This window comes from Dermacentor andersoni, chromosome 1, assembly GCF_023375885.2.
Source record: "Dermacentor andersoni chromosome 1, qqDerAnde1_hic_scaffold, whole genome shotgun sequence".
Classification (NCBI taxonomy): Eukaryota; Metazoa; Arthropoda; class Arachnida; order Ixodida; family Ixodidae; genus Dermacentor; species Dermacentor andersoni.
Window position 1 is genome coordinate 132,748,309 of NC_092814.1, and position 24,672 is coordinate 132,772,980.

The window sequence follows — 24,672 nt, forward strand, 5'->3', positions numbered from 1 at the left end:
TTCTGGCTAGATGCCTTGGCGGCTAGCCAGGAGCTATTGACAGCACTTCAAAATGTGCAACTTGAATGTGGCTACTATCTGTCGGCCAAGGTCGTGCAGGACAAAGCCAATCTGCACCACATAGCATGGCCAGACAGGAGCACATGAACGCGAGCATGCACTCCAGCCCTGTCATGCATGTAGCGAATGCTGAGTTATTCTGGCTATACACACTACACTTAGAGCCACAACAGTTGCATGCTGCATTAGCTGCATAACATAGGCACTAGAGCTGCTGTAAGGTATTGCAAAGAGCTCACTGTGGCTAGCTGAGATTGCTCTCTGTGGGTGATGTGGCACCAGGTACGTGGCGAGCTGGCCTGAGCACCAACCAAGTCGCACACCTTCGAGGTGTGTCGCCATCACGGTCGAAGCTCACAACGTTAAAAATCCTTTCAACGCGAGTTCCGAGCATGGAATTCATTGCTTAGCCGATGTGCATGCTGTCGACATACTCGCATTAGCGAACATAAAGACAGCGTTCCGTTCGACCCTTGTAAATCATGCAACTGTCATAGAGGTAAGTGCCAAAAAAAATGTGCAACACTTGCCACTTGGTGAGAGAAAACACAGCTGCATGTAGCAATTAGTACAATGTAGCACAGCAAAGGGATCAGTCACCGTGAGCTGAACCATTAGTTGAGGGAACCTCTGAGTTTATTGCATCGCAGGTGCCAAAATCACAAGTAATGGCGTCTACATGAGCATCCCCAAGTCAAATTTAAATTGCGCTCCATGGTGAAGCTCAGTAGGCAGAGCTTTGTGAGCACTGCTCCTCTCTGTCAGACTTTGCAGTGCAAGACATCAAAGAAGGAGTGGGAGCACCGAAAAGAGGATCAAAGGCGACCTTTCATTGCCAATAACCACTTCTTCAGAACGCTTTGAAGTACTTTTTGTCAAAAGTATTTCTGAAATAGTGTATTTTAACGTCAAGTGCCTTTCTCGACTTCAATAAAATGTGTTGCAGTGTCCCTTTACTGTGCTCTCACACTTAATGTATTAAAAAAAATTAGTTTTGAAAGAAGCTAAATTTTAGCGGTGCGAGAATATTCGAAACTTTTGAATAGCAAATTGAATAGTGTCCTATTCAATTCGGTTTTTGAACTGAATAGTCACTATTCATAAATGCAAATATTTTTCTACTACATTTTGAATATTTCAATAAGTCACCTGCACCCAATTAAACATAAAATTGGGGCAAAAGTACAGTACATTTTCTCCCCTGTAGGCATAGTATAGACATAAAACATGACAACTTGCGTAGTGGAGCAGGCTACATCACTTAAGGTAGCCATACTTCAGCCACTACAGAGAGATCATTCGCATTCTATGAAGAGTCCTGTGCATGCGAACAAACTACTTGTTTGCTCCTAATGTTCTATTTGTGTTTTTAATAAACAACACTTTATAATGTACTATATATAGTCACAAACTTGCTAACTTTGAAAATACTAGGATGTAAACAATGTGATAACGGCCCGTTCATTATTCTAAATTTATTCAAAAATTAGTCGAGGTTTGATTTGATTCAATTCGCCTTTGACACTATTCGATTTGTGTTTGATTTGGCCTCAAAAATCACTATTTGCACGCCTTTACTAAATTTGCAAAAAAATCCTGTTTTGTAGCCTCTGCATTGCTGTGAAATTGCCAGTATATACCACGCTTCATCCTGCGAAAAGTGAACTGGGGCTCTGCGCTTAAGTGACTGCTCTTGCACATACCGCTGTTTGTTTCAATGGTAGAAATATTCAATTCTGTTCATAGCATTCAGACAATGCCCACATTGCGCCCCATTACAGCAATACTGAATACAGTCGAAACTGGATATATAGAACCCATATATAATGAATTATTGTAATACGATGAACAGCAGTAAAATATTTTTCACAATATTTTTACTTTATATATCGAATTACCTATATATCGAACTTTTTTGTGATGCCCTTCAGATTTGATATATCTGGGATCAACTGTAGAAAAATTCTCAGGTACGGAGTAAAATTTTCCATTTTGCCTGTTCCATTTCTTCAATTTCCACTTTTCCATTTCACCTATTAAAATCTGAGGATTTTCAAACCAGTCCAAACACAATAGTGAAATTTATGCTGCTTCTGATGCAAATTATAACACGAAACCAGCTGAGTAAATCTATCCTCTGCCTGCTATCAGTAATAAAAGACAATATTAGTGCTCAGAACAACATGCACACTTAAATGGCAAAGTGGCCTCAATCACAAGTGAGCGACACATAACTGAAGACAGTTTATTAAGTTCAAGAAGCAACTCATGAACAACCCTTCATACACAGTCATCTGGGAAACTGAATGCAATTCCTGTCAAACACTATTCAAATACAAGCAAAGTCTACACACAGTGCCCATAACTGCCAATGCCATTTCCAATTATGCTTCATACTGACGCCTGTATTCTATGCAGACGACAACGACTATAGGGGAATTAACGGACTCCGTCTAGTGGGTTACTGAGATTGGGTGAGGACAAAGAGGACATGCCTCTGTTCTGTTTGTTTTTGAACAGGTTATCCTGTTGTTCTTGAAGAATGTGTCCCTGTCTTCTGTCCGCGTTGTACCACGACACTGGTGGATGTGCTGGGTACTGAGCTCGCCTGATGCTCCGGAGTCCTTTTGGGAGTCGTTCATCTAGCCCGGATGCATCGTCACCAGTTACGACACCCGTGGATCGCTTTAGTCGTCGGCTGCTAGGCCTTGCCCCAGAGTTCTCCCTTCTTCAACCACCTCTCTCCAGGAGCTGCACACATCTCGCAATGGCCGAAACCAGCCCACCGCAAGCACCCCGAAGCAGCTGGTTTCCCAGTCCACAACAGGTAACCGTTCTGCATCCTATGGTTCCCGATCACTACCGCGGTGCAGTCTTCGAAGACATTGAAGACTGGCTTGACAAGTATGAACGCGTCGCACAGATTAATCAGTGGACTGAGCAGCAAAAGCTCTTTCACGTCTATTTCACCCTTGACGACAGTGGCCGTACTTGGTACGAGAACCGCGAAGCTAGCCTAACGACATAGAATGACTTCCGTCAGAAAATCACGGATACTTTTGCGAGTGCCGACCGACACGACCGCGCCCAGCAGATGATGGAGCTACGGGTACAACAACCTAATGAGTTGGTCACAATGTTCGCCGAGGACATGGCCCGCCTCTTTTGTAGAGCCGACCCGAACATGACTGAAGAAAGAAAGTTGCACTACCTCATGCGAGGTGTAAAACAGCAGTTGTTCGCGGGGCTTGTGCGGAATCTACCAGTCACCATCGCTGACTTTATCAAAGAGGCTACAGCTATTGAGCTGGCTCTTCATCAACGGTGACGGCAGTATGATCGACTGTCCACCAGCACCACAATCAATGCTGCCGCAGGGACTGCAGAGTATCAGAACCCCTCGCGTGAATTGATCAGAGAGCTCGTCAGAGAGGAAGTGCAAAAGATTCTGACACCGACATTGGATAGACCCGTAGCATCAATCGCTGAAGTGGTGCACGACGAAATCAGGCAGGTGTTCCCGGCAGCCGATCTTCAAGACCACCAGCGCCCCACGAGTTACGCCGCTGCTGTCAGATGTCCATCACCCGTTACAACCACACCGCTGTACCACCAGCCACCAACAGCCGCCCCTTGGTCGCCGCCACAAGAGGAGGCTTCGAGGCGCGCGCCCGTTATGCCGCTACAGTCATACCACCAGCCGTCGTTCGCTGCACCTTGGTCAACGCCGCAAAATGATGCTACGGGACGGCCGCAATTTCGGAGAACCGACGTATGGCACAGCATCGATAGGCGGCCACTCTGTTTTCACTGCGGAGGCGCCGGCCATATTTCGTGTCATTGCTGGCATTGCGACATATCATTTCGACCGCATCGTCCGTGGTCCCTATGGCCGACGTGAAAATGACGATTCCATGCTACACCGCGACGACGCTGCTTTTCAGGTACCTCCAATAGCGCACACGAATGACGAATCCGTACCCAATGATAGGTCCGATTTCGGCCGTCTGTCGCGCTCTCTAATCCCTCCACGTCAGATGGCTTCACCTACTGGACGTACTTTTGCTGACCTTCGAGGACGAAGGTCACCCAGCCCACGCCGGGGAAACTGAAGGCGGTCACCTTTGGGGGTAAGGTTGCAGGCCCGCCACAGACAATGAAAAGCCCCCAACACTCCCGCTGCAGAACGCTGTGAAGCCGATAAACTCCGAAGAAATTGTGAGTGCCGACACTGATGTTTTCGTGGATGGGCAGCCAGTGACAGTGTTAGTCGACACTGGTGCCGACTTCTCTAGAATGAGTCAGGAACTCGTCCGTCGCCTGAAGAAAGTAAAGACGCCATGGATGGGACCTCGCATAAGGACGGCAGGCGGCCAATTACTGATGCCTACTGGAAGATGTACTTCTAGAATTAACATCCGGGATTATTCTTTCGTGGCCGCTTTCACTGTTCTCCTGTGTGCTGTAAAGATTTGATTATTACAATGAATTCCCTGAAAGAATGTGGCGCCGTAATTAACATCCCGGATCGCATGGTGACGTTTTATAAGAGCCCCAGTTTAGTACATTGCTTATCACAGCAAGACCACTCCTTTCGTCTAACAGAAGACAACGTCATCCCACCTTGTTCATGTACCCTTGTTTCGGTAGCATGTGATGTACCGTTTCATTGCGAAGAAGTTGCCGACCAAATAACCACATTGTTGTTCACTCATGGTATCTCGGTTGCACGAGGAATTGTAAATTTCACCGACGGGCGCACAAATCTGTTGCTAACAAATTTTAGCACAGAGCGACGGCACCTTCCAAAGAGCACGGCTGTGGCTTATTTTGACGGTGTAGCGGATCTCCGCGGCTGCTGTTCACTACTTGAAGAAGCGCCTACACAAGACCCAGCTCCTGTACTTGATGTCAGCACTGCTTTGTTGCCACACGAACGAGAACGGCTTCTTACGCTACTGGCCAAATTCAATGACTGCTTTGCGTCGATGTCCAGCGTCGGTCGAACGCCTCTAACAAAGCCCCGAATAATTATACAGCAAGACCAATTCAACAAAATCCTTATCGTGTTGCTCCCAGAGAACGTGAAGCTGTACAACAACAAGTGACAAAAATGCTTGAAGACGACATAATTTAACCATCAATGAGTCCCTGGGCATCTCCTGTAGTTCTAGTCAAGAAAAAAGACAGCAGCTTGCGTTTCTGTGTGGACTACTGAAAACTAAATCAGGTGACAAAGAAAGATGTGTACCCGCTTCCCCGTATAGACGATTCACTCGACAGGCTTCGACACGCACGTTACTTCTCTTCAATGGACTTAAAAAGCGGATATTGGCAAATCGAGGTAGACCCGAGAGACCGTGAAAAAACTGCTTTTGTGACCCCAGGCAGTCTATACGAATGTAAGGTATTGCCTTTCGGCTTGTGCTCTGCTCCTGCTATGTGCCAATGCCTCATGGACACTGTGCTTTCAGGCCTGAAGTGGAAAACCTGCTTAGTGTACCTCGACGACGTCATCGTGTTCTCCGCAACACTTGAAGAACACCTCGAATGGCTTGAAGCGGTTCTGCAGTCCATCTGGTCCACCGACCTTACCCTGATACCGCAGAAGTGCCACTTTGGCTTTGCAGAACTCCAGTTTCTTGGTCACGTCGTCAGAATGTGGGCTTGGACACCCATACGGAAACGAGGCCTTTCCAAGAAACTGTCAAGGCGATACTTCGAACCTTATAGAGCATTGCGGCGACTCAGTGATGTCACGTATGAGGCCATTCCCTTGTACGCGGCGCCGCATACACTGTCCTGAACTTGTGCACGTTGTCCGCACGAAGCTGTATGTGGGCGAATAACTATGCGAGGGACTCTTACTTCCATGAGTGACATTTCTGGTTTAGCATCGGGGCGACGCTCTTTTAGGGAGGGACAAATGAAGCGTGTATTCTATGCAGACGACGACGGTGGGGGCATTAACGGACTCCGTCTAGTGGGTTACTGACATTGGGTGAGGACAAAGAAGACGTGCCTCTGTTCTGTTTGTTTTTGAACAGGTTGTCCTGTTGTTCTTGAAGAACATCTCCTTGTCTTCTGTCCGTGTTGTACCGCGACAATATGCAACTACAGCATGCATATGTGCATGCACACACACACGAATGGGCACAAACTGTGCACATTCTGCAAAAACGGTAGGTATTTATGGAATTCAAATTAATGAAAATTTCGACAGATGTAAATTTTAAAAATACATGTTCTATGATTATAGTTCAGATATGCTTATGAAAAAAGCTCGGTGTGTGCAACTGCACAAATTGTATTTGCATGGAATGAATACTGCTGACCAGTACAAAAAAACTGAACACTACAGTGCAGTTTAACTAAATTTGGTAATAAAAGAGTTACTAAAATGACAAAACTAATTTGGTAAAACGTCATTAAATGTTATTAACAAATTACTAAAGCTTAACAAAAATGACTTACTTTAAATGCAACACTAAATGCAACACCGCAGTCGTGGCCTCGTGGTGAAGTGCTCACTGATTGCAGAAGATCACGGGTTTGATTCTCGCTTTCGCCAGACACCCACCGGTTTATCGCAATGGGCACAAGCATCACCTGGCTTGGCACTATGCCTTCCACAGGTGTGATAGCTTGGAAAAGGGCGTCAGTGCCACTACCGTGGCAGCAATTTTTCATGTGGTGTCTCAAGGCACCTATCACATGGGGACGCCCTCAGATTTGAGAGAAAAACCCTTTCCAAGTGTCAAGGTAATATTATGACCGAGCACCAGGCCAGCAGCGCACTTGTATTTATCTTACCAATACATACCTGGTGGCAGCTCTCGTCTGCCTCCCAAAGTCACAGCGAATGCTCTTACCAGAATGCTGGAGAATTTGTTTTGCAGTGTTCTGTCGTAGTGCAGAACATTAGGCATCAAACTTCAATGCACATTAGGCAGCACTCTCTAAGATGAACTAAAAGACCTTGGCAATCCTATCTGGGGCTGCGCTTTATCTTTTCTGCTCTTTTTCCTCCACTGCATTGATTGGCTGAGCCAAGTGCAAACAGCACTTGACAATGTGCAAGTGCGAATGACAATTGCACTGAGTGGTCAATACCAGCAAAAACAACATGCGACAGTGTGCATCAGCCAGTGACAAAGAAAGGAATGGATGAGGAAAAGAACAATTACAAAACCTAACCCCTTATCAGAAGCTCAGCTTCACAGAAGTGCACTGCAGCTACGGGAAACTAAAACAAGAGCACCCAAACCATACAGCTTATCCACGGATTCAGCTTAACAGGGTTGTCTCTCAAGGAGTACTGACAGAAGACTCAAACTTGACAAACTTGTGTTGATTTCCTCTGTGCACATGTATTATAGGTGAACATCGCATAGAATGTATTTTAATTCTATGTGGATTAAAAAACTGCAGCACCTTGCGGCGTACATAAACATGCCTTGTTCAAAAGCTCAGCAAGCCTTTGTGATGCTGGTGAGAAGTGCTAGCATCGCCAAAGGAGATGCTTGAGCAAGTGCTCCTCTGATTATTCTCTACCTAGCTGCTCACTTCTAACACTTGGCTTGCTGTATGGTGTTCGCTATAAATGGCTTATCATCTATGTCGAGTTAAATCCAGACTGCGCAACAATCATGAAGGTAATAAGACATGCAGGAAATTAAAACTAGATACATATCATGAATACATAAAGACAGGAGAATATAGCGTTTTAGCAAAGAGCAGTACCAGCATGGTGCAGCATGTGGGTGGCCTACAGAGAAATTCTATAACTAGCACACCCATAATTTGTTACTGGTTTATAGAACCACATGATCCCCAGCCACGATTGCATTGATCTGGATTTAAGCTTGATAGGCTGCGGTGGATTCAGTGCTCATCTTTAAAAAAAATTCAGGTCAGGAATAGTCACAATTAATTATGATATTATTACGATATCATCAAGAGATGCTCAAGAGACGAACCTCCGCGAGACCGACGATGAAGTGGGTCTGTGCCTTGGCGCGAGTGAGGGTTGACCTGGCTGTCTGGTTCCAGTGTAATTAGCCTGTAAATAGCCTCTTTCATCTGTCTCTTTCCCCGCGTAACATTCTAGTGGAGGTGCGGAGAGTACTTCAGAAGCCGAACTTCAGAGCTACTTGTACAGTTGTGGTATGTTAGATTCTATTCTTCATTACAAGGTCCACAGCTATTCATAAACGCAAAAAATATAAACAAACATTTGGTGTCACTGGTCTTCTAAGAGAAATCAAGTGTATTGAAAGGAAGCACTCACTAGGCAACATGCAAATATGCATACTATAGAGACTTACCTTAGACGAATGCCCAGTGGAACCATATAGACAAAGGCATTCAGTTGGAAGATCCAGAGAAAGAATACCCGAAAATGTTCAAAAACTTCAGTGAAGAAGTACCAAAACACACCAATGTTAGGTGTCAGGTCAGGCACAGCACATCTGCAAGAAGTACCTGATGCTTTAACAGGCAAAAGCATGTTAAAAGCTGTAATGCTGCTGACTAGAACTTCAATGAAAGACAATTGCAGCACTACATGAAACCGTATTGATATGTCAAAAAGAAGACAATATTTCCCAGCCTGACCACTCATGATAAAGAACACTGAAAATATCCCATTTAAATGAGATGATTCGGATTGCATTTTCCAAGATACAACTATTTCTTGCTTTTCTTTTTTTAATGGAAATCCCACTGTAACATGCACAAAAAAATTTAAAGGGGCCTTCTGTGCATTTACAATTAATGCCCATATAAAGCTGTAATATCTGAACAATTTATGCAAGCACAAAACAAGAATTTCTGGTATAAATATGTTGCAACCCACTAACCTAAGAATTCACTACTACCCTTCGTGGATGACCTACAAAGGGCTATGCAGTATTCTTTTCTTTTTCACCATGGCACCCTACAGCCTGACACACTTGCATACAGCCAGTTCTACCCCCTAATTCGAGTAGTGAGGTTTCACTATGCTAATAATAATTGATGGTATTTGATGCCTGGAAGCAACACCTGGGCTACAAGAGATTCTGCAGAGCCTACCACTAATTCAACCCCAGTTAATTAAATGTTTAGGTAATGTTACAAGTTACTTTTGTTCTTATCATGAAATGAAAATTAGACTCAATTGCACTGTCAAGTAAGCAGTACGTATTGTGGGCTGATCATTATTCTCTGTTTTTTAAAAGCCTGGGGCTGTATTCTGTAATAATTCATTTTATTTTCCTTCTCCATCATACCAAGTGGCCAATTCCAGCTACATAATGTTCGATCAGACAAGGAACATTGAAACATATGAAAAATAACATACTCACAAAATATGTGCTTTGGACACCATGTTTTTGCAAAGACTAGCACGCTTACATTATGAATGGCTTGAAAGGTGCCACTTTTTTGCCAGCTTGGCAATTCTGTACACTAGCTTATGTCAAAAACAAGTGCACAGCAGCCGTTTATTTTAAGTAGGCTATTTCAGGTGCGTATCTTGGTTGCATGGGTTTAGTGAGCTGACTGCAGTAACTAAATAATGCAAACAAGTCAGTGTTGGGCAATTACAAGAAATATTAAACAAGGTATTACAGTCAGCTGCATATCATAGCTGGACTTTGTCACACTTGTCTATAGAAGGCAGTTTGTGCATATGCAAACAGGATCATCCCAAATAAGTCACATTACATATATGTCCACTGTGACACAGTACCTTTCCTATCTGGACACAGCCATTGTAGAAATCATTTTCTGTCACATGCATGAATAGGAAATAACAGTGCTGCATGCTGTATGTCTGCCACCATTGGAATTCATCACTAGGAGGCCTTCAGTGGCAGAAGGGTTCCTACATGTGGCACATAAGGCGCGTAACTGCTTGCACTGAACAATTTCATCACAAAAGGTGCATCAGTACGAACAGAAACAATGTTCCTTCTGCATTGATATAAAAAATTATATGACCTGCCCATTGAATCTACTTTGTAAAGGTATATACTAAACCTATTGCCTTTGAAACTATGAACATAATGGCTGAATAGTAAAAGTTTGGCAAATAGTTAAAGATGACAACATACATGTACAACTTAGCTACTACTACAAGTACTACTACAAGAGCTACTGCTACTCTTGCAGAGTAAATGACAAAGTTAATGGCCCCTTGTGAATTATTAAGTTATTTTCTTCGTCTTTTTCTTGTCTTTACGTTTTGTTTCACACTGCATCACTCATCAATAAGTACACGGGCCTTTTTTGCATTTTGCCCCCAACAAAATGTGGCCGCCACAGCAAGGATTGACCCTGCAATTTCGAGCTCAGCATTGCAACGTCATAGCCACTGGGCTACCACAACGATAGAGCACTATACAAGGCAAACCGAAATTTGATGTTGCAAAACGTATGAAACTAACGCTGCTCGTTGCTACATTAGAACCAACCTAGAGGAGCCTTGTGCTTGCATATTAGTGTGTGTGTCATCCACTCCATGTTGTTTTATCTATTATATCAGCTTAGGTTGACAGAAATCAAAATCCAGGGCCTATATGCAACATTTTTCTTTTATGTAAACATGTTTCCTTAATGGCTGATGTTTGGGGCATGCTACTCTTGATAGCATTTGCACAACAAAGTAATCACAATGCAATAATGGTCAGTTACAAAAGAAGTTTTGTGAATCTGGGCCAAGTTTAATTATGGCATTCATAGTTCCCCCTATGGAATAGTATGGAGATTGTCAATCAGGGAAATTCAGAGATCAAGCAAAGAAAGTTATCTACAAATAGTCTTACATGCATCCATAGGTAGACCAGAGGAACTGCCAGGAACTGGTAACCAGATATGATCCAAACAGGAGGCAACTCAGGGTGACCAAGAAAGTTACAACAGCTGATATTACAAGGCTGGTACTTCGATGACTAGAATTTCTTTTCACCTAAGGGCCATATAACAAAGACACAATAAGAAAACCAACACCTTTTCATTTCTCTGCTCATTAAGTAAAAAGAATATAAAGAAAGGAAGGCATATAACTAATCATCATAATCATCATCATCATCAGCCTATTTTATGTCCACTGCAGGACGAAGGCCTCTCCCTACAATCTCCAATTACCCCTGTCCTGCGCCAACCGATTCCAGCTAGCGCCTGTGAATTTCTTAATTGCATCACCCCACCTAGTCTTCTGCAGTCCTCGACAGTGCTTCCCTTCTCTTGGCACCCATTCTGTAACCCCAGTGGTCTACCGGTTATCTGACCTACGCATTACATGACCTGCCCAGCTCTCTTTCTTTCTCTTTATGTCAATTAGAATGTCGGCTATTCCCATTTGCTTTCCGATCCACACCTCTCTCTCCCCGTCTCTTAACGTTACGCCTAACATTCTTCATTCCATCACTGTTTGCGCGGTCCTTAACTTGTTACCGAGCTTCTTTGTCAGTCTCCCAAGTTTCTGCTCCATATGTTGACGCCGATAGAGTGCACTGATTGTACACTTTCCATTTTAATTATAATGGTAAGCTTCCAGTTAGGATCTGACAATGTCTGCCGTAAGCGCTCCAACCCATTTTTATTCTGTAAATTTCCTTCTCATGATCAGCGTCACCTGCAAGTAATTGATCTAAGTAAACGTAATTCTTCACACTGCAGAGGCTGGCTGGCAATCCTGAACTCTTGTTCCCTTCCCAGGCTATTGATCGTTATCTTTGTTTGCTGCATATTCATGTTCAACCCTGCTCTTACACTCTCTCTGTTAAGGTCCTCAATCATTTGTTGTAGCTTGTCCCCAGTGTTGCTGAAAAGGACAATGTCATTGCAAACCGGTTCCCTAGATATTTACCGTTGATCCTCGCTCCTAAGCCTTCCCAGTTTAATAGCTTGACTACTTCTTCCAAGCATGCAGTGAATAGCATTGGAGAGATTGTGTCTCCTTGTTTGACCCCTTTCTTTATAGGTATCTTTCTACTTTTCTTGTGGCGAATTAAGGTAGCTGTGGAATGTCTGTAGATATTTTCCAAGATATTTACGTAAGCCGGCTGTACTCCTTAATTATGTAATGCCTCTATGACTGCTGGTACCTCTACTGAATCAAATGCCTTTTCATAATCTATGAAAGCCATGTAGAGAGGCTGAATGTACTCTGTGGATTTTTCGATTACCTGATTGATGACATGGATGTGATCCATTGTAGAGTATCCCTTCCTGAAACCTGCCCGTTCCGTTGGTTGACTAAGGTCCAGTGTTGCTCATATTCTATTGGAGATTATCTTGGTGAATATTTTATATAATATTACAAGTAAGCTAATGGGCCTATAATTTTTCAATTCTTTAAATGTCTCAGTCTTTGTGGATTAGTATAATGTTGGCATTCTTCCAGTTTTCTGGGACCCTTGAAGTCGATAGATGTACTTTGTGTAGAGAGCCACCAGTTTTTCAAGCATTATGTCTCCTCCATCTTTGATTAAATCGACTGTTGTTCCATCTTCTCCTGCTGTTTTTCCCTGTTTCATGTCTTGCAAGGCTCTTCTAACTTCATCGCTAGATACAGAAGGAGTCTCTGTAACCTGTTCATTACTGCTTCGAATGGAGGCATCGTGGCTCCTCTGTGTACTGTACAGGTCAGTGTAGAATTCTTGCGCTGCTTTTATTATACCTTCCAGATTGCTGATGATATTACCCTGCTTATCTTTAAGTGCATACATTTTGGTTTGTCCTATGCCAAGTTTCCTTCTCATTGACTTCATGCTGCGTCCATTTTTGGTAAGGGTAAAAGCAACCCTTACTATGTCTAGGTTGGCTTGTTTCTTCTTGACCAATTTTACTTTTTCCCTCTTCAAATTGAGGTGAATCCTAGACCTCACTAACCTATGATCACTGCATATAACTAAACCAATCAGCTATTCATCTGACATGCTTTAAGTCTAATGAGATTACAGTTACTGAAAATCTAAGCAAAAGATGTTCTGACAAGGAAAAAAAAAAGACATACACTATTGATAATACACTAATCCAAATGCCTTCCATTTACTCACCTCATGCATGTAAAGGAGGGCAGGGAGCAAAAGCATGACAGGGTAAAATGACTTGTATGTTTCAACAGCAAGTACAACCGATGCAATAAGCCACCAGCCTGAAATCAGCACAAAAACAAATGATTTAAGACTTCCACAACAATGGAAAAAAATTTTTTCATAAGGCAATGACATTTCCCATGCTATGAAGCAGGAAATGTAGTGTAGAAGTTGTTTAGAAGGCCAACATACATTACAGAAAGTTTTGTGTGTAAGGCAACTTATAGTTGATTTTTGGCACTTCCCTATGCTTCCCCTTTATTAAAATGCCCCTGGCTTGGTGAACATATTGTACACGATTTATTTTAATGTAGCAACACAAGAAGTGCTCCATACATGTTTTCAGAAAGTGATGGTGTGGTTCCCAGAAGAGGGTTGTAGCGCCGAAAAAGACAACACATAGCAAGCGAGACGGGACAACCCTCTTCTGGAAACATGCACCAACTAGCCCCCCAACAAGTATTACTCAGTTACCTGATGGTGTGGTCCATGACTTGCTGATAGCTAGGGTTCTGCATTTTTTTAGTTTATTTTGGGGCAATGTCTGAAGGTAGCCTTGGAATTTACTCTTTGTGTAAAAATCTGGGCTTATCAGAGTTTTCTTTTACTGTGCAATGAAAGCAGAGAAGTTTCCTGTCTTTTTAGTGTTACTCAACTTTTGGTTTCAGGTCATACCATATACCAAAAATGTAAATTGCAAAAAGTAGTAGCCACAGGAATTTTTATTTACAGTAAACATTTAAAATAACAGAAGGGTTTATTGCCATTATGATTTACTGTAATACTTACTGTATTTAATATAATGTCAGATTCGTATTTACCAATGCTGAAATTGATAATTGTAACGTGCCCTTTCCAATCGATGTAGCAAATAAATGGGAACACCCTTCAATGTTTGCACTAGATATAGAAAAATCGAGTAGATCCAGCACAGTACATGAAAGGATGGGCTAGTCTCGGGCACACATCATTCAGAAAACTAGTGGCTGAATAATTTTTTCAACAGCATACACCTGATATATTGACAACTCCCTTGCCGGCAAGGTAGTGTCATGCCCCTGTGGCAAAATGGCAGAAAACAACTGCTCATATGCCTCAAATACTGCTGGCAGTTCCACCTTCATGTTTGGGTACACCATCTTAATGCAGTACCAGAATGGCTCACTGGTGTAGTGCAAGTTGAGAAAAATGTTGAGCTGCACGGAACAAATCTACTTTTCTGCAACAGCACTGTATAGTCTCAGAAGCTGTTAATGACTTCAAAGCACTTTTCCCTGTCTACAATGGTACACAAACGGTACACATCATGAAAAAAAAAAAAAAAAGACTCGGCTTCTGCTTCATTGGCAGCAGTTAATTTGAATTTTTCTTTAGGAACCTGAGCTTGATAAGCAGGTAAATTGAGAAGTTCATTGTCACGATAAATGTCTTCAGCTTCTTACACTTTTTTTTTTTTTTGTGTGAATACAGTCACAGCAGGGTCACAAGATTACAACTGAGGGTCAAGAAATACGGAGTTTTGGGGATAAATCTGAATTGTGAATTCTTTTGCTGGCGAGTATTTTTTGGATCTTATCTGATCAATTCAAAACCCAGAACCCTGCTGATAGCACATGCTGTTAGGCCATTTCTGTGTTTGTAGACAGGCTAGTACCAATGAATTTTTATGTCAGAAACCTAATCAGAATCCTTGAACACATCTGCTTCTAAACTTACATCACCCGTATCACTGTACAATTCACTGTCACTGTTTACATTCTGAGACACTACAAAAGAACGAGCATTTTGCCAGTGCCAGTCCAGAATGCAGCTTGACGCTGGCTTGAGGCACAGAAGTTTTGAGAAAGAATTGCTGTCAGAACAGTAGGACCATGTCCATAAAGTGAAACAAGCAATGTGCAATGTGAGACATATGGCCATCTGAAGAGTTAAAAAGGTCATGTTGCTTATGCCTACAGTGCATCTTCTTTAGCACTAGCACAATGTTAGCATAAAGCCATGCATGCCAATAATATTGTCAGCAAAAGAGTTCAAATGACATCATGGAAGGGGCTTCGTAGAACTCCTTCACTCGCAACGGTGACAAGGCTAGAGGTTGGCGGTTTCAGCACAAAGCCTGCTTCGTCGAACTCCCTTACTCGCAACAGCGACGAGGCTAGAGGTTGGCGGTTTCAGCACAAAGCCTGCTTCGTCGAACTCCCTCACTCGCAACAGCGACGAGGCTAGAGGTTGGTGGTTTCAGCACAAAGCCTGCTTCGTCGAACTCCTTCACTCGCAACGGCGACGAGGCTAGAGGTTGGCGGTTTCAGCACAAAGCCTGCTTCGCCGAACTCCTTCACTCGCAACGGCGACGAGGCTAGAGGTTGGCGGCGTTCCAAGATGAGGTTACCACCGCTGGCGTAACTGGCTGGCAAACTTGCACTGCAGCTGGCCATTCTGCCACATTATTTACGGTTATGTAAGAGGGATGTTTGCAGTTAGCGTTCACTTTTAGAAAATACATAAAACTGGAGTATGACCTACAAAGATTGAGCGAATACTCATTAGCTTCTATGTAGACTCTCTCTACAGGACTTGTGCTGAAGGCATCGGTCGCCAGGTGGATACTTACACTACATCTCAGTAGTTCCATGCGACAGTGGGGAAGCTGCAGGGCTCCTTAGCCAATTTCAGGAAGGCTGAATGCACCTCAAGATGTGTTCATCCACGTCACATTGTCTGTTTGCCATCATTTCGATACATCCTCCACTGTTGGTGGAGTGATGCAAGAAATGTTTTTGTGTTGCTACTATAGGCTGCATTTCCATGAATGCCACAGTGGGGCCTTGCTTCATTGATAAGCTTTCTGAGCAGTTCAATGTGGCCTTCTTAGCCAGTTTTAATAAGAGTGAACGCCCTAGTAAATGTTCACACCAGCTGCACTGTCTGCTCGGCATCTATTTGGCAGTTGCTCGCCACTGTCATCATGTACCATACTAGAGCGCAGTAGTAATTTAATGATACAGGGAGCAATCAGGCCTTCGTAGCATTCCACATAGTCAATGCATAACCAGTGCTAATGCTGTTGTGCCATCTGCTAAACAGAAATCAAACCACTTTGACTGCTCGGTGATGCCTCTGTAGTCCTAGCAGCATCAAAACACAAACAGCTGATCTCAATAATAACGAAAAAACATATCTATTGTTTTGTCCGCAGCGCGAGATGAAACCAAGCGACAATGGATTTTACCATATACGTATTTGTGCTGTCAGGGCGGAGAGCCCGCAACAAGTGCGAATAGGGATCAAAGCGGGTGGTCTGGGCTGCATGGGGTGTTGCCATGTTGCTGCGTAAACACGGTTAGGGTGGCTCTTAATGTTACCATTGGTAACTGGCACAGTAATTTGTGGTATACAACGTGCATGCCCAAAGGGTCTAACATTTTATATATCGCTATAACGTATCATCTGTCAAGCAAAAATAAAACTATACAATCCTGCCAGTAATCAGACAGTTAAGTCCGGAACTATACTCTGCTGTGCAAAGATATTGCATGCGTGTACCTTGTACCTTCGGCAGTGCTTCAGCAACTGCAGCCCCCCTCTTTGTGGGCTGGAGTGAAGCTGGAGTCAGCTGCAGCGCTGCACTTGTGTGTTGTGTTGTGTTATGTTGGGTTTAATGGCGCATAAGCAACTCAGGCTATGATCCGCCAAACACAAGGTAAAATTTCTTTTAAAAAGTTGGGTCACCTCAGCGACGATCCTTGTCTGGGCAAGGTCTCCGAGGATCCCAACAAACTAAAGACCTCAGTTTTCTTCTCAAATATGAGAAGGTTGGTGAGGTGTATCATAATATGAAGCTATGGGTAGGATAATTTATAGTTTTTCAATACCACCTGCTTCTCTTAAAAAGCTAAAAACATGTGTGATATCGACAAGTGCATCTTGGCCTAAAATCAATGCTGGGTGCAAAGGAATATGTTCGTTATAAAACTAAGTAAAGCATTGTTTCTTCAGTGTTTCGAGTTGCACGCATGATAATAAGATGTGGTTTACGGTAAGTTCATTTCTGCATTTTTCACAGCCAGGCTTGTCTTGCTTTGTCAGAAGGAAGTTGTATGTAAGGTGCATGTGTCCAATGCGTAGGCGACATAAGATGACTTCAATGAAGCGTTCTTCGTGTAGCATGACTTCCATTCTTTTACGACAGGTTTTACTAGGTGTAGTTTATTGGTTACTTCATTTTTCCATGTAGTCTGCCATTCATTTCTCAGTTTATGGTGCACTAATTTCACACAATCTTTGTAAGGAATTTTTGCTTTGACGATGTCGAGCTTTTGCTGCATTACAGAAAGCTGAGCTAGTTGGTAAGGATTCATTATGCAAAAAAGAGGTGAGGCGTGCAGACAGGACACAAGAGTAGAGAAGTGGACAACATGAACACCGGCGTTTGTGTTGCCCACTTCTCTACTCTTATGCCCTGTCTGCACACCTCACCTCTTTTTCGCTTTTGCTGCACATTCATCTGCTTTTTCATTCCCACCCATTCCAATGTGACTAGGCACCCATCAAAATTTTAAGTTGTGCCCTTGTCTTGTGGTTCTTATGTTACATAGGATGTCACCGATTAATAGTGTAATTGTCACATAGAGTATAGGTGATGGACAGGATCCAGTATCTTCAACGCACTAGGAGTAGCCAATTGATACACTATGGCCCTGTAACCTAAGCATGCTCATACGAGGATTTTGTAAAGGTTCACGAGGCACTTCCTGTCACTACCCCACGTTGTGTGCGACAGGATTTTAGGAAAGCGCATTGTTTTTAGGCATTTGTTTTTAAGGTACTTCAGGTGTGGAATAAAGGTTAACTTCGTGTCTAAAATGATGCCTAAAAATTTGTGTTGTCTGTTTACAGGAAAGTGCAGCTTAATACGGGGTTCTGTGCAGGGGACCATGAAGCCCAATATGAGGGTCTGTGACCACACCTCTACATCTTAAAAAACAGACGCAGGAGCTTTTCAAGGGATTTCGCTTAAACCCATCCTCCTGCACCCATCTTGACACTTTGTTCAGACCAAGTTGAACGAACCTGTTGCTCACAGATTGCGGGGTTACAGCACCGTATTTACTTGCATAATGATCTGAATTTTGTCGTCAAAATTCGATTTCTTTTTTCTTTCCCGTGTAATGATCGCACCCTGAACTTGTTGCAGTGATATGTCGTGTGCCAAGTCTAGCTAATCATGATCGTGCTTACAATCTGTCAAATTCTACACAAACGACTCTTGAAGACATACCAAGCGGTCTGCACATACCCAACATTCTTAAGCAGATGCCCCATTTCATTCCTTTCATCACATTCTGCACTTCCATGAAAAAAAAAAAAAAAAAAGAAAAAGAAGGTACAACTAAACTTGTCTCGGCTTTATTATTTGTAGGCTTCATAATGGTTTTGGTCAACAACAACAACACAAAGGGCACCTTTCGATTATTCTCGTCTGCACTCGTGGGCATGCAACAAATCGCGAGCGGCAACGATAGTGGCCATGTTTACACTGATACGTTAGAAGTGTGCACTATTCACACACCGACGCTTGTAACACAGCTAAGATATTTGCCCACCCTTAGCGGAAACGTGCCGTATTAGGATAGCAGTGAAGACAAATGCCGCAGTTTCCACAGCATGCCCGCCATGTGTTTCTATGTCACTGGAAGCTAAGGGCGCCCATCTCCATTTCTGTCCCCTCAAAGTACACATGGCTACGTTATTGTCGCAAACTTGCCAATATTAACGATATTCTTCGTTACTGATATGGAAGAAACTGTTTCAATGCGCGTAATGTACTCACGAGAAGAAAAATAATCGCGTTCGGCGCGTTCAGCTTGCTCCACCGGCCGCCAGTTTTGTTTTGGTGTCCCGCACTAACAGCGGCAGCCGCCTGCTTGTCATCCCACAGCAAATGCGGGATGAAAAAAAAATATGTTTCTTTTCATTGGAAGTTTAACCCGCATAATGATCGCAGCCAAAAAAGTGCGATCATTATGCGAGTAAATATGGTATATAAACAGTGGTTGGACAGTGGAGCTAGTTTCGGTACTGGCAATAAAGCATTGCCATGACAATGGTAGCCAAAGGAAAACTCATTAGTTTTTGTATATGTGGCTCTATATTGCTACATGCGCATGATATTTCATTGTTTGAACAAGGCGCGTGGGCGCCATCACTCGAGAAAACAGGAGGAAGAACGAACTGGGCTCGCGCTGTGCATCTAACCGGTCAGCGCTGCAACCGTTGTTGTAAATATAACTTGTAAATAGTTGCTCGTCTTACTGACTCGTCCTTCGTGTAACATTGTGGTGGAGGGTGCCGTTCCCCATCCTCACCGCGGAGCTCCGCAGCAGCCGCACCGTCCCACTTTCTGCTATGGCTCCTGGTGATGACAACTCGTCTCCTTCTACTCCTGCGACCCCAACAACAACGTATGTTACGGTTACAAATACCCGTGATCCTGGCATATTCTCCGGCCAAGATAATGTTGACGTTGAGGACTGGCTCAACCTGTATGAGCGTGTTAGCCGAAACAACCTCTGGGACCCTGCCATTATGCTAGCCAATGTCCTATTCTACTTGGGTGGAACTCCTTGTGTCTGGTTCCAGACACACTAGGACAAGATCTCCAGCTGGGATGCTTTCAAGGACAAGCTTCGTATGAGAGTTCACAACTCCTGGGAAGAACTCGCGGAAGCGCACCTCATCAACCAGTTCGAGAGACTTAAGCTCACAAATACAGGCCGAGCAGTCCTCCAACGCACAGAATACGTAACCAATTTAGAACACGATGGCGAACGTAAGGAAAACAAGCACCGTAACGACCCGCAGGCACGCTACGTAGGCACAGCCAAGTATCCGGGCTGAAACGCCTTCGCCATCAGCGTCACAGACTACAGGGGGATGACACTGGCATTGGCGCCAATTCTTGCCAAATGCGCAGACACAGCTGAGGAGGTTGCTATAGCACTCACCACCCATACAAGTGAGGATACCATAGTGGTCTTCCCCGACTCAAACAGCGGCATGCAACTATATGAAGGGCAGGATCTCCATCAAAGCGATCAACATACCGAAACGTGGCGACACTCCTCCCCCCTACACCTGCATCATGTGGTTCCGGGACACGAGGGACTCTAGGGGAATGAAGCGGCCCACACTGCAGCCAGCACAAGCGTCAACCGGGCCTCCCCGCACATAATTCTAGACATGTCCCACCCACCCAAATCAGTGGGGGAAATGGAAACAATACCGCTAACTTATCAAGCACTACTGCAGCACTATCGGCTTGGACGCAGGGTATACCCTCCACCACATCCAAAACTAACGAGAAACGAAGGCACCGACTACAGGCGGATCCAGAGCAATACCCTTACCCACGGAAGCTTACTGCATCATTTCCACCCGACGCTATGCAGCTACACCTGTCCACACTGCAACGTGCCAGACACCCTGGCGCACCTCCTACTGCAATGCAAGAAAACCCGAGCAAGCATCATAGCGACACAACTAGTAACAGTAGACGCAGACCCAAACCTCCTCGCTGAAACGTGGGAAACTGCAATCTCCAAGCCAGATCTGGTCGACCAGCGCGAACTCGTCGCCCGGGCCCGGAGGGCGATCCAAGCCAGAGGGTTCCTGGAATAAGGGACCCTCTCACCTCGACTGACAAGTCACTGCTTCAAATATAGGTTTCATTCTCTCTCTCTCTCTCTCTCGTCGACTTCTTTGGAAATCCCACTGGTCGGCAGCTGGCTGCTAGAAAAGAGCTTGCTACCGAAGTTGTCTTCTACTGAATCGTATATCTCTACATACAAGACGTGCTCGCTCTTTGCCGGAAAGTCGACGAGAAAATGGCTGAGGTTGACAAAGTCGGACACGTACTTAAAGGGATCGCGGACGACGCCTTCAACTTGTTGGTCTTCAACAATGTGTCCACCATCAACGTCATTGTCAAGGAATGCCGCCTCTTTGAGCTCACCAAAAGCTGCCGTGTCAATCCACAGTTCTCCCAGCTCCCTAACATGGCTGCGACGTCGTCTTGCGTTGGCCTTACCGCTTCACACCTTTAAATGAGCACGTCACATGTATTGTTTGCCGTGAACTAGAGGCTACAAGTCCTGCACCATTCCATTCACGCCCACTTGAACCCACCATTGACCAACCAGCCCCAGCGATCTCTCTCATTAAGGCAGCTGTACGGCAAGAATTTGCAAACCTAGGTTTCCCTGCTGCCTGCTCCGTCTCCCGACCGGTGCCGACTGCTCCGCCTCACGGCAATCTGTATTCCCCTCCCAGATACCCTGCCGAGTGGAGAACTCCGGACGACAAGCCCATTTGCTTCCGTTGCCTCCGCATTGGCCCCGTCACTCGCCACTGCCACACCTCCTGGACGTCGCCGTATTCGATCTCCTTTTCCCCGTCTCCTCGCCCATATGCCATTACTCACCTCGCCATATGCCTCCTACCTCTGATGTATCCGTCGATGTCAGTCGTCCTGCTCGCTCGCAGTCACCTCAGTGCCGTCGGTCCCCGTCGCCCCAGCCACGCCACTATTCGTCGCCAACCAATTATGGACCATCCCAGACAGGGAACTAGGCCATGCAGCTCTTGGAGGTAGTGCTGCATCACGTTCGTCCTGTCCAAATCCTCCATTGACGCTCCTCACCAACACGAACCTAATTGAAGCAGACGTAGATGGTGTTCCGTTGACGGCATCAATTGATACTGGAGCCCACGTGTCCGTAATGAGCGCTAACCTATGTCGTCGCCTCAAGAAAGTTCTTATGCCTGCCATCACTCGAGCCGTACGCGTCGCCAATGGCGCCACTGTTGATGTCAGGGGTATGTGCACTGCTCGCATAGGAATGGCTGGCCGCCAAGTTCCAGTCCTGTTCACCGTGCTGACCAGTCGCCCTCATGATCTAAACTTCGGGCTTGACTTTCTGATAGCCAATTCTGCCCTCATCGACTGTTCCATCGGTACGCTGTGCCTCAAGATTCCTCGTCTTTCAGATGTTCGCCCCGAACAACCGAACACCCTCTGCACTACAGCATTTGTTCGCTTACCTCCAAAAGCCCTAACCTTTGTCGAATCGGCCTCAACGGCAACCGTGCCTGATAGTGACTATGTCGTCGCAATTATTCGTAATGTCCTCCTGGCGCGCGACATCTCTGTGCCACACTCCGTCATAAGCCTTGCCGCTAATTGGATGTGTCTCCCCGTCATCAATTTTGGCTTGACTTAGCAAGTGTTACCTGAAGGCATATCGGTGGCCACACTCCGGTCAATGACAGATGACCACGTCACTGCTTTCGAAGCCGATGCGTCTACAGACCCTCCTGATTACCTGAAGGATGCCTTGAACCTCGACGGCCCATTACGTCCCATGGTTGCTCCGGACCTCGCCCCAGTGTTGCCACGACACATTAAAAAATAGTAGTAGATTTTTTCGCGAAAAATCAGTAGAAATCAGTAGACTTTTAATTTCAATTTTTGCACTCAGTTTATGAGCCCACGAATTCAGCGCTTATATTAGTACTCTGTTGAAGTATTGTAGCTTCCAGGAAATAGTACAAAAATTGACCCCGAGATTCTTAGCGATACTTTTGAAAAACCCGGGGATCTAGAGAGCCATTGTCAAGCACGAATTTAAAAGCAGTGAAGCCCTCCGATGGCCTATTCAAAGGCGTCAGATGGTAGTTAGTACCTGAAAGCCTTAGAGTATAGTATCTTTCAGACAGGGGTAATTGGAGATCGCTGGGAGAGGCCTCCATAGAGGCCTCCGTGCTGCAGTGCACATAAAAATAGGTTGGTCATGATGATGATAATGGTGGTTTCATAGTTGTGGGGTTCGGCAGTGCACCCACTTCCACAAATTCACCGCCTCACCTTTTCCCATAGAGCATAGAAACTCTTTGCCTTTTCCACACTTTGCTCAAAGACAGCGGTAGCGCCACGTTTGAGAGTCTGGAAACGCAACAATATATGTTAACCTCGAAGCCAACCACGTTTTTCTTTCTCTCGCTAGGTGGCATCACATTATTATAACCTCTGTAACCTCTATAACCATCCATCCATCCATCCTCTGTACTGAAAAAGTTGCAGATTTCGCTTTCGTTTCAGTAGAAAAGCAAGAAAATCAGCAGATTCAAGCGCTTTATCACTGAATCAGCAGAAAATTTTAAAAATCAGTAGATCTACTGATAAATCAGCAGCCGTGGCATCACTGCCTCGCACCTGACCAAGCAGCCGCCCTATATCGCCTTTTGCTTTTCTACCGCAACATACAGTGCAGTCCACTTATAACGATACCACATATAACGATATATCGGTTATAACGATGGGTGGACATGAGAGTGTCATTTTATGCAGTAGGTCTATGGGGAAAAAAACCATTTATAACGATAGGTTATTCACCACATATCGGATATAACGATCAAAATTTTGCCGTCTGGACGGCGTTTTTTGTGCCAAATAATCGTAACATTTGCGTTCCCTGAAACGAACGATGTCGAGACGAGGCGATGTTTACCTCCGTAAGTTCGTATCTGCCGCCATTACCACGCAGCGCGTCTCGCCCCGCCCGCGCACGAGATAATTTTTGTAGGAAACTATGCCGGAGAGTAGGTGCAGCGCGCCACAGTCGCTCCGAAAGAGAGAGAAAGAAAAAAAAAGCGACAAGCAAGGCGGCGCGGTGGCGCCCCTCCCGCGTCTCTCTCTCTCACAATAGCAGGCTGACGGCACCGAAGCAGCGTGCGATGAACGGTATAACCCAGTTCGAAGATGGCGCCGACAAAGCGCAAAGCTGTGTCGCTTGACACGAAGATGGATATGTTGCAGGACTCTCGACACGGCTTCAAGCGGCCGTGCCGATCAGCGGAAAAGGGCTCAGCACACTTTGTACGCCGATGTTGAAGATGCGCTTTACCATTGGTTTATCACAACCCGCGCGCATAATGTGCCTATTAGTGGGCCAATACTTGCCATCAAAGCGAAAAACTTCGCTTTTCTTCTGGGATTCCCAAATTTTGAGCCTGGAGGAGGCTGGATTCAGCGCTTTAAAGAGCGGCACGGAATTGTTTACAAGAACGTGGTAGGGGAAGCGGCGTCTTTGGACACACAGGCAAAGCAGCAGTGGCTGCAGACAAAGCTGCCCGGCGTGCTGGAGCACTACGCGGAGAAGGACATATATAATTGCAACAATACTGCTGTTTTTTCAAATGTTGCCGTCGAAGACTCACGCTCTTAAAAAGGAGATCGAAGCCCCGGCGGGAAGCACTCGAAACTTAAGGTGACCGTGTTGCTGTGCGTTAGCATGGACGGGAGCTATCGTCTCAAGCCTTTCATGATGGGGCGATCAAAGAAGCCAACGTGCTTTAAGAATCAGCACATTCCGGTCTGCTATCGCAGCAATAAGAAGGCGTGGATGACCCGCAACCTGTTCGAAGAATGGCTGCTCGAGTTCGACAGTATAATTGAAGGCCAAGGAAGAAA

At 44.9% G+C, this 24,672-nt stretch overlaps 1 protein-coding gene across 4 annotated transcripts in view; it reads right to left on the bottom strand.

The window, feature by feature from the left end:
* The window catches only part of PIG-U (phosphatidylinositol glycan anchor biosynthesis class U), a 59,079-nt gene that overhangs the window by 4,111 nt on the left and 30,296 nt on the right, over window positions 1-24,672 (bottom strand). For 3 of the 4 annotated variants that reach the window (XM_055062047.1, XM_055062046.2, XM_055062048.2), the window contains 4 exons: window positions 19,462-19,587; window positions 13,107-13,204; window positions 10,869-11,011; window positions 8,388-8,531 (listed from right to left, as the gene is read on the bottom strand). In XM_055062047.1, coding sequence (XP_054918022.1) covers window positions 8,388-8,531; window positions 10,869-11,011; window positions 13,107-13,204; window positions 19,462-19,587 — 511 coding nt within the window. The remainder of the gene's footprint in view (window positions 1-8,387; window positions 8,532-10,868; window positions 11,012-13,106; window positions 13,205-19,461; window positions 19,588-24,672) is intronic. The other variant, XM_050191516.3, reaches the window with a different exon arrangement.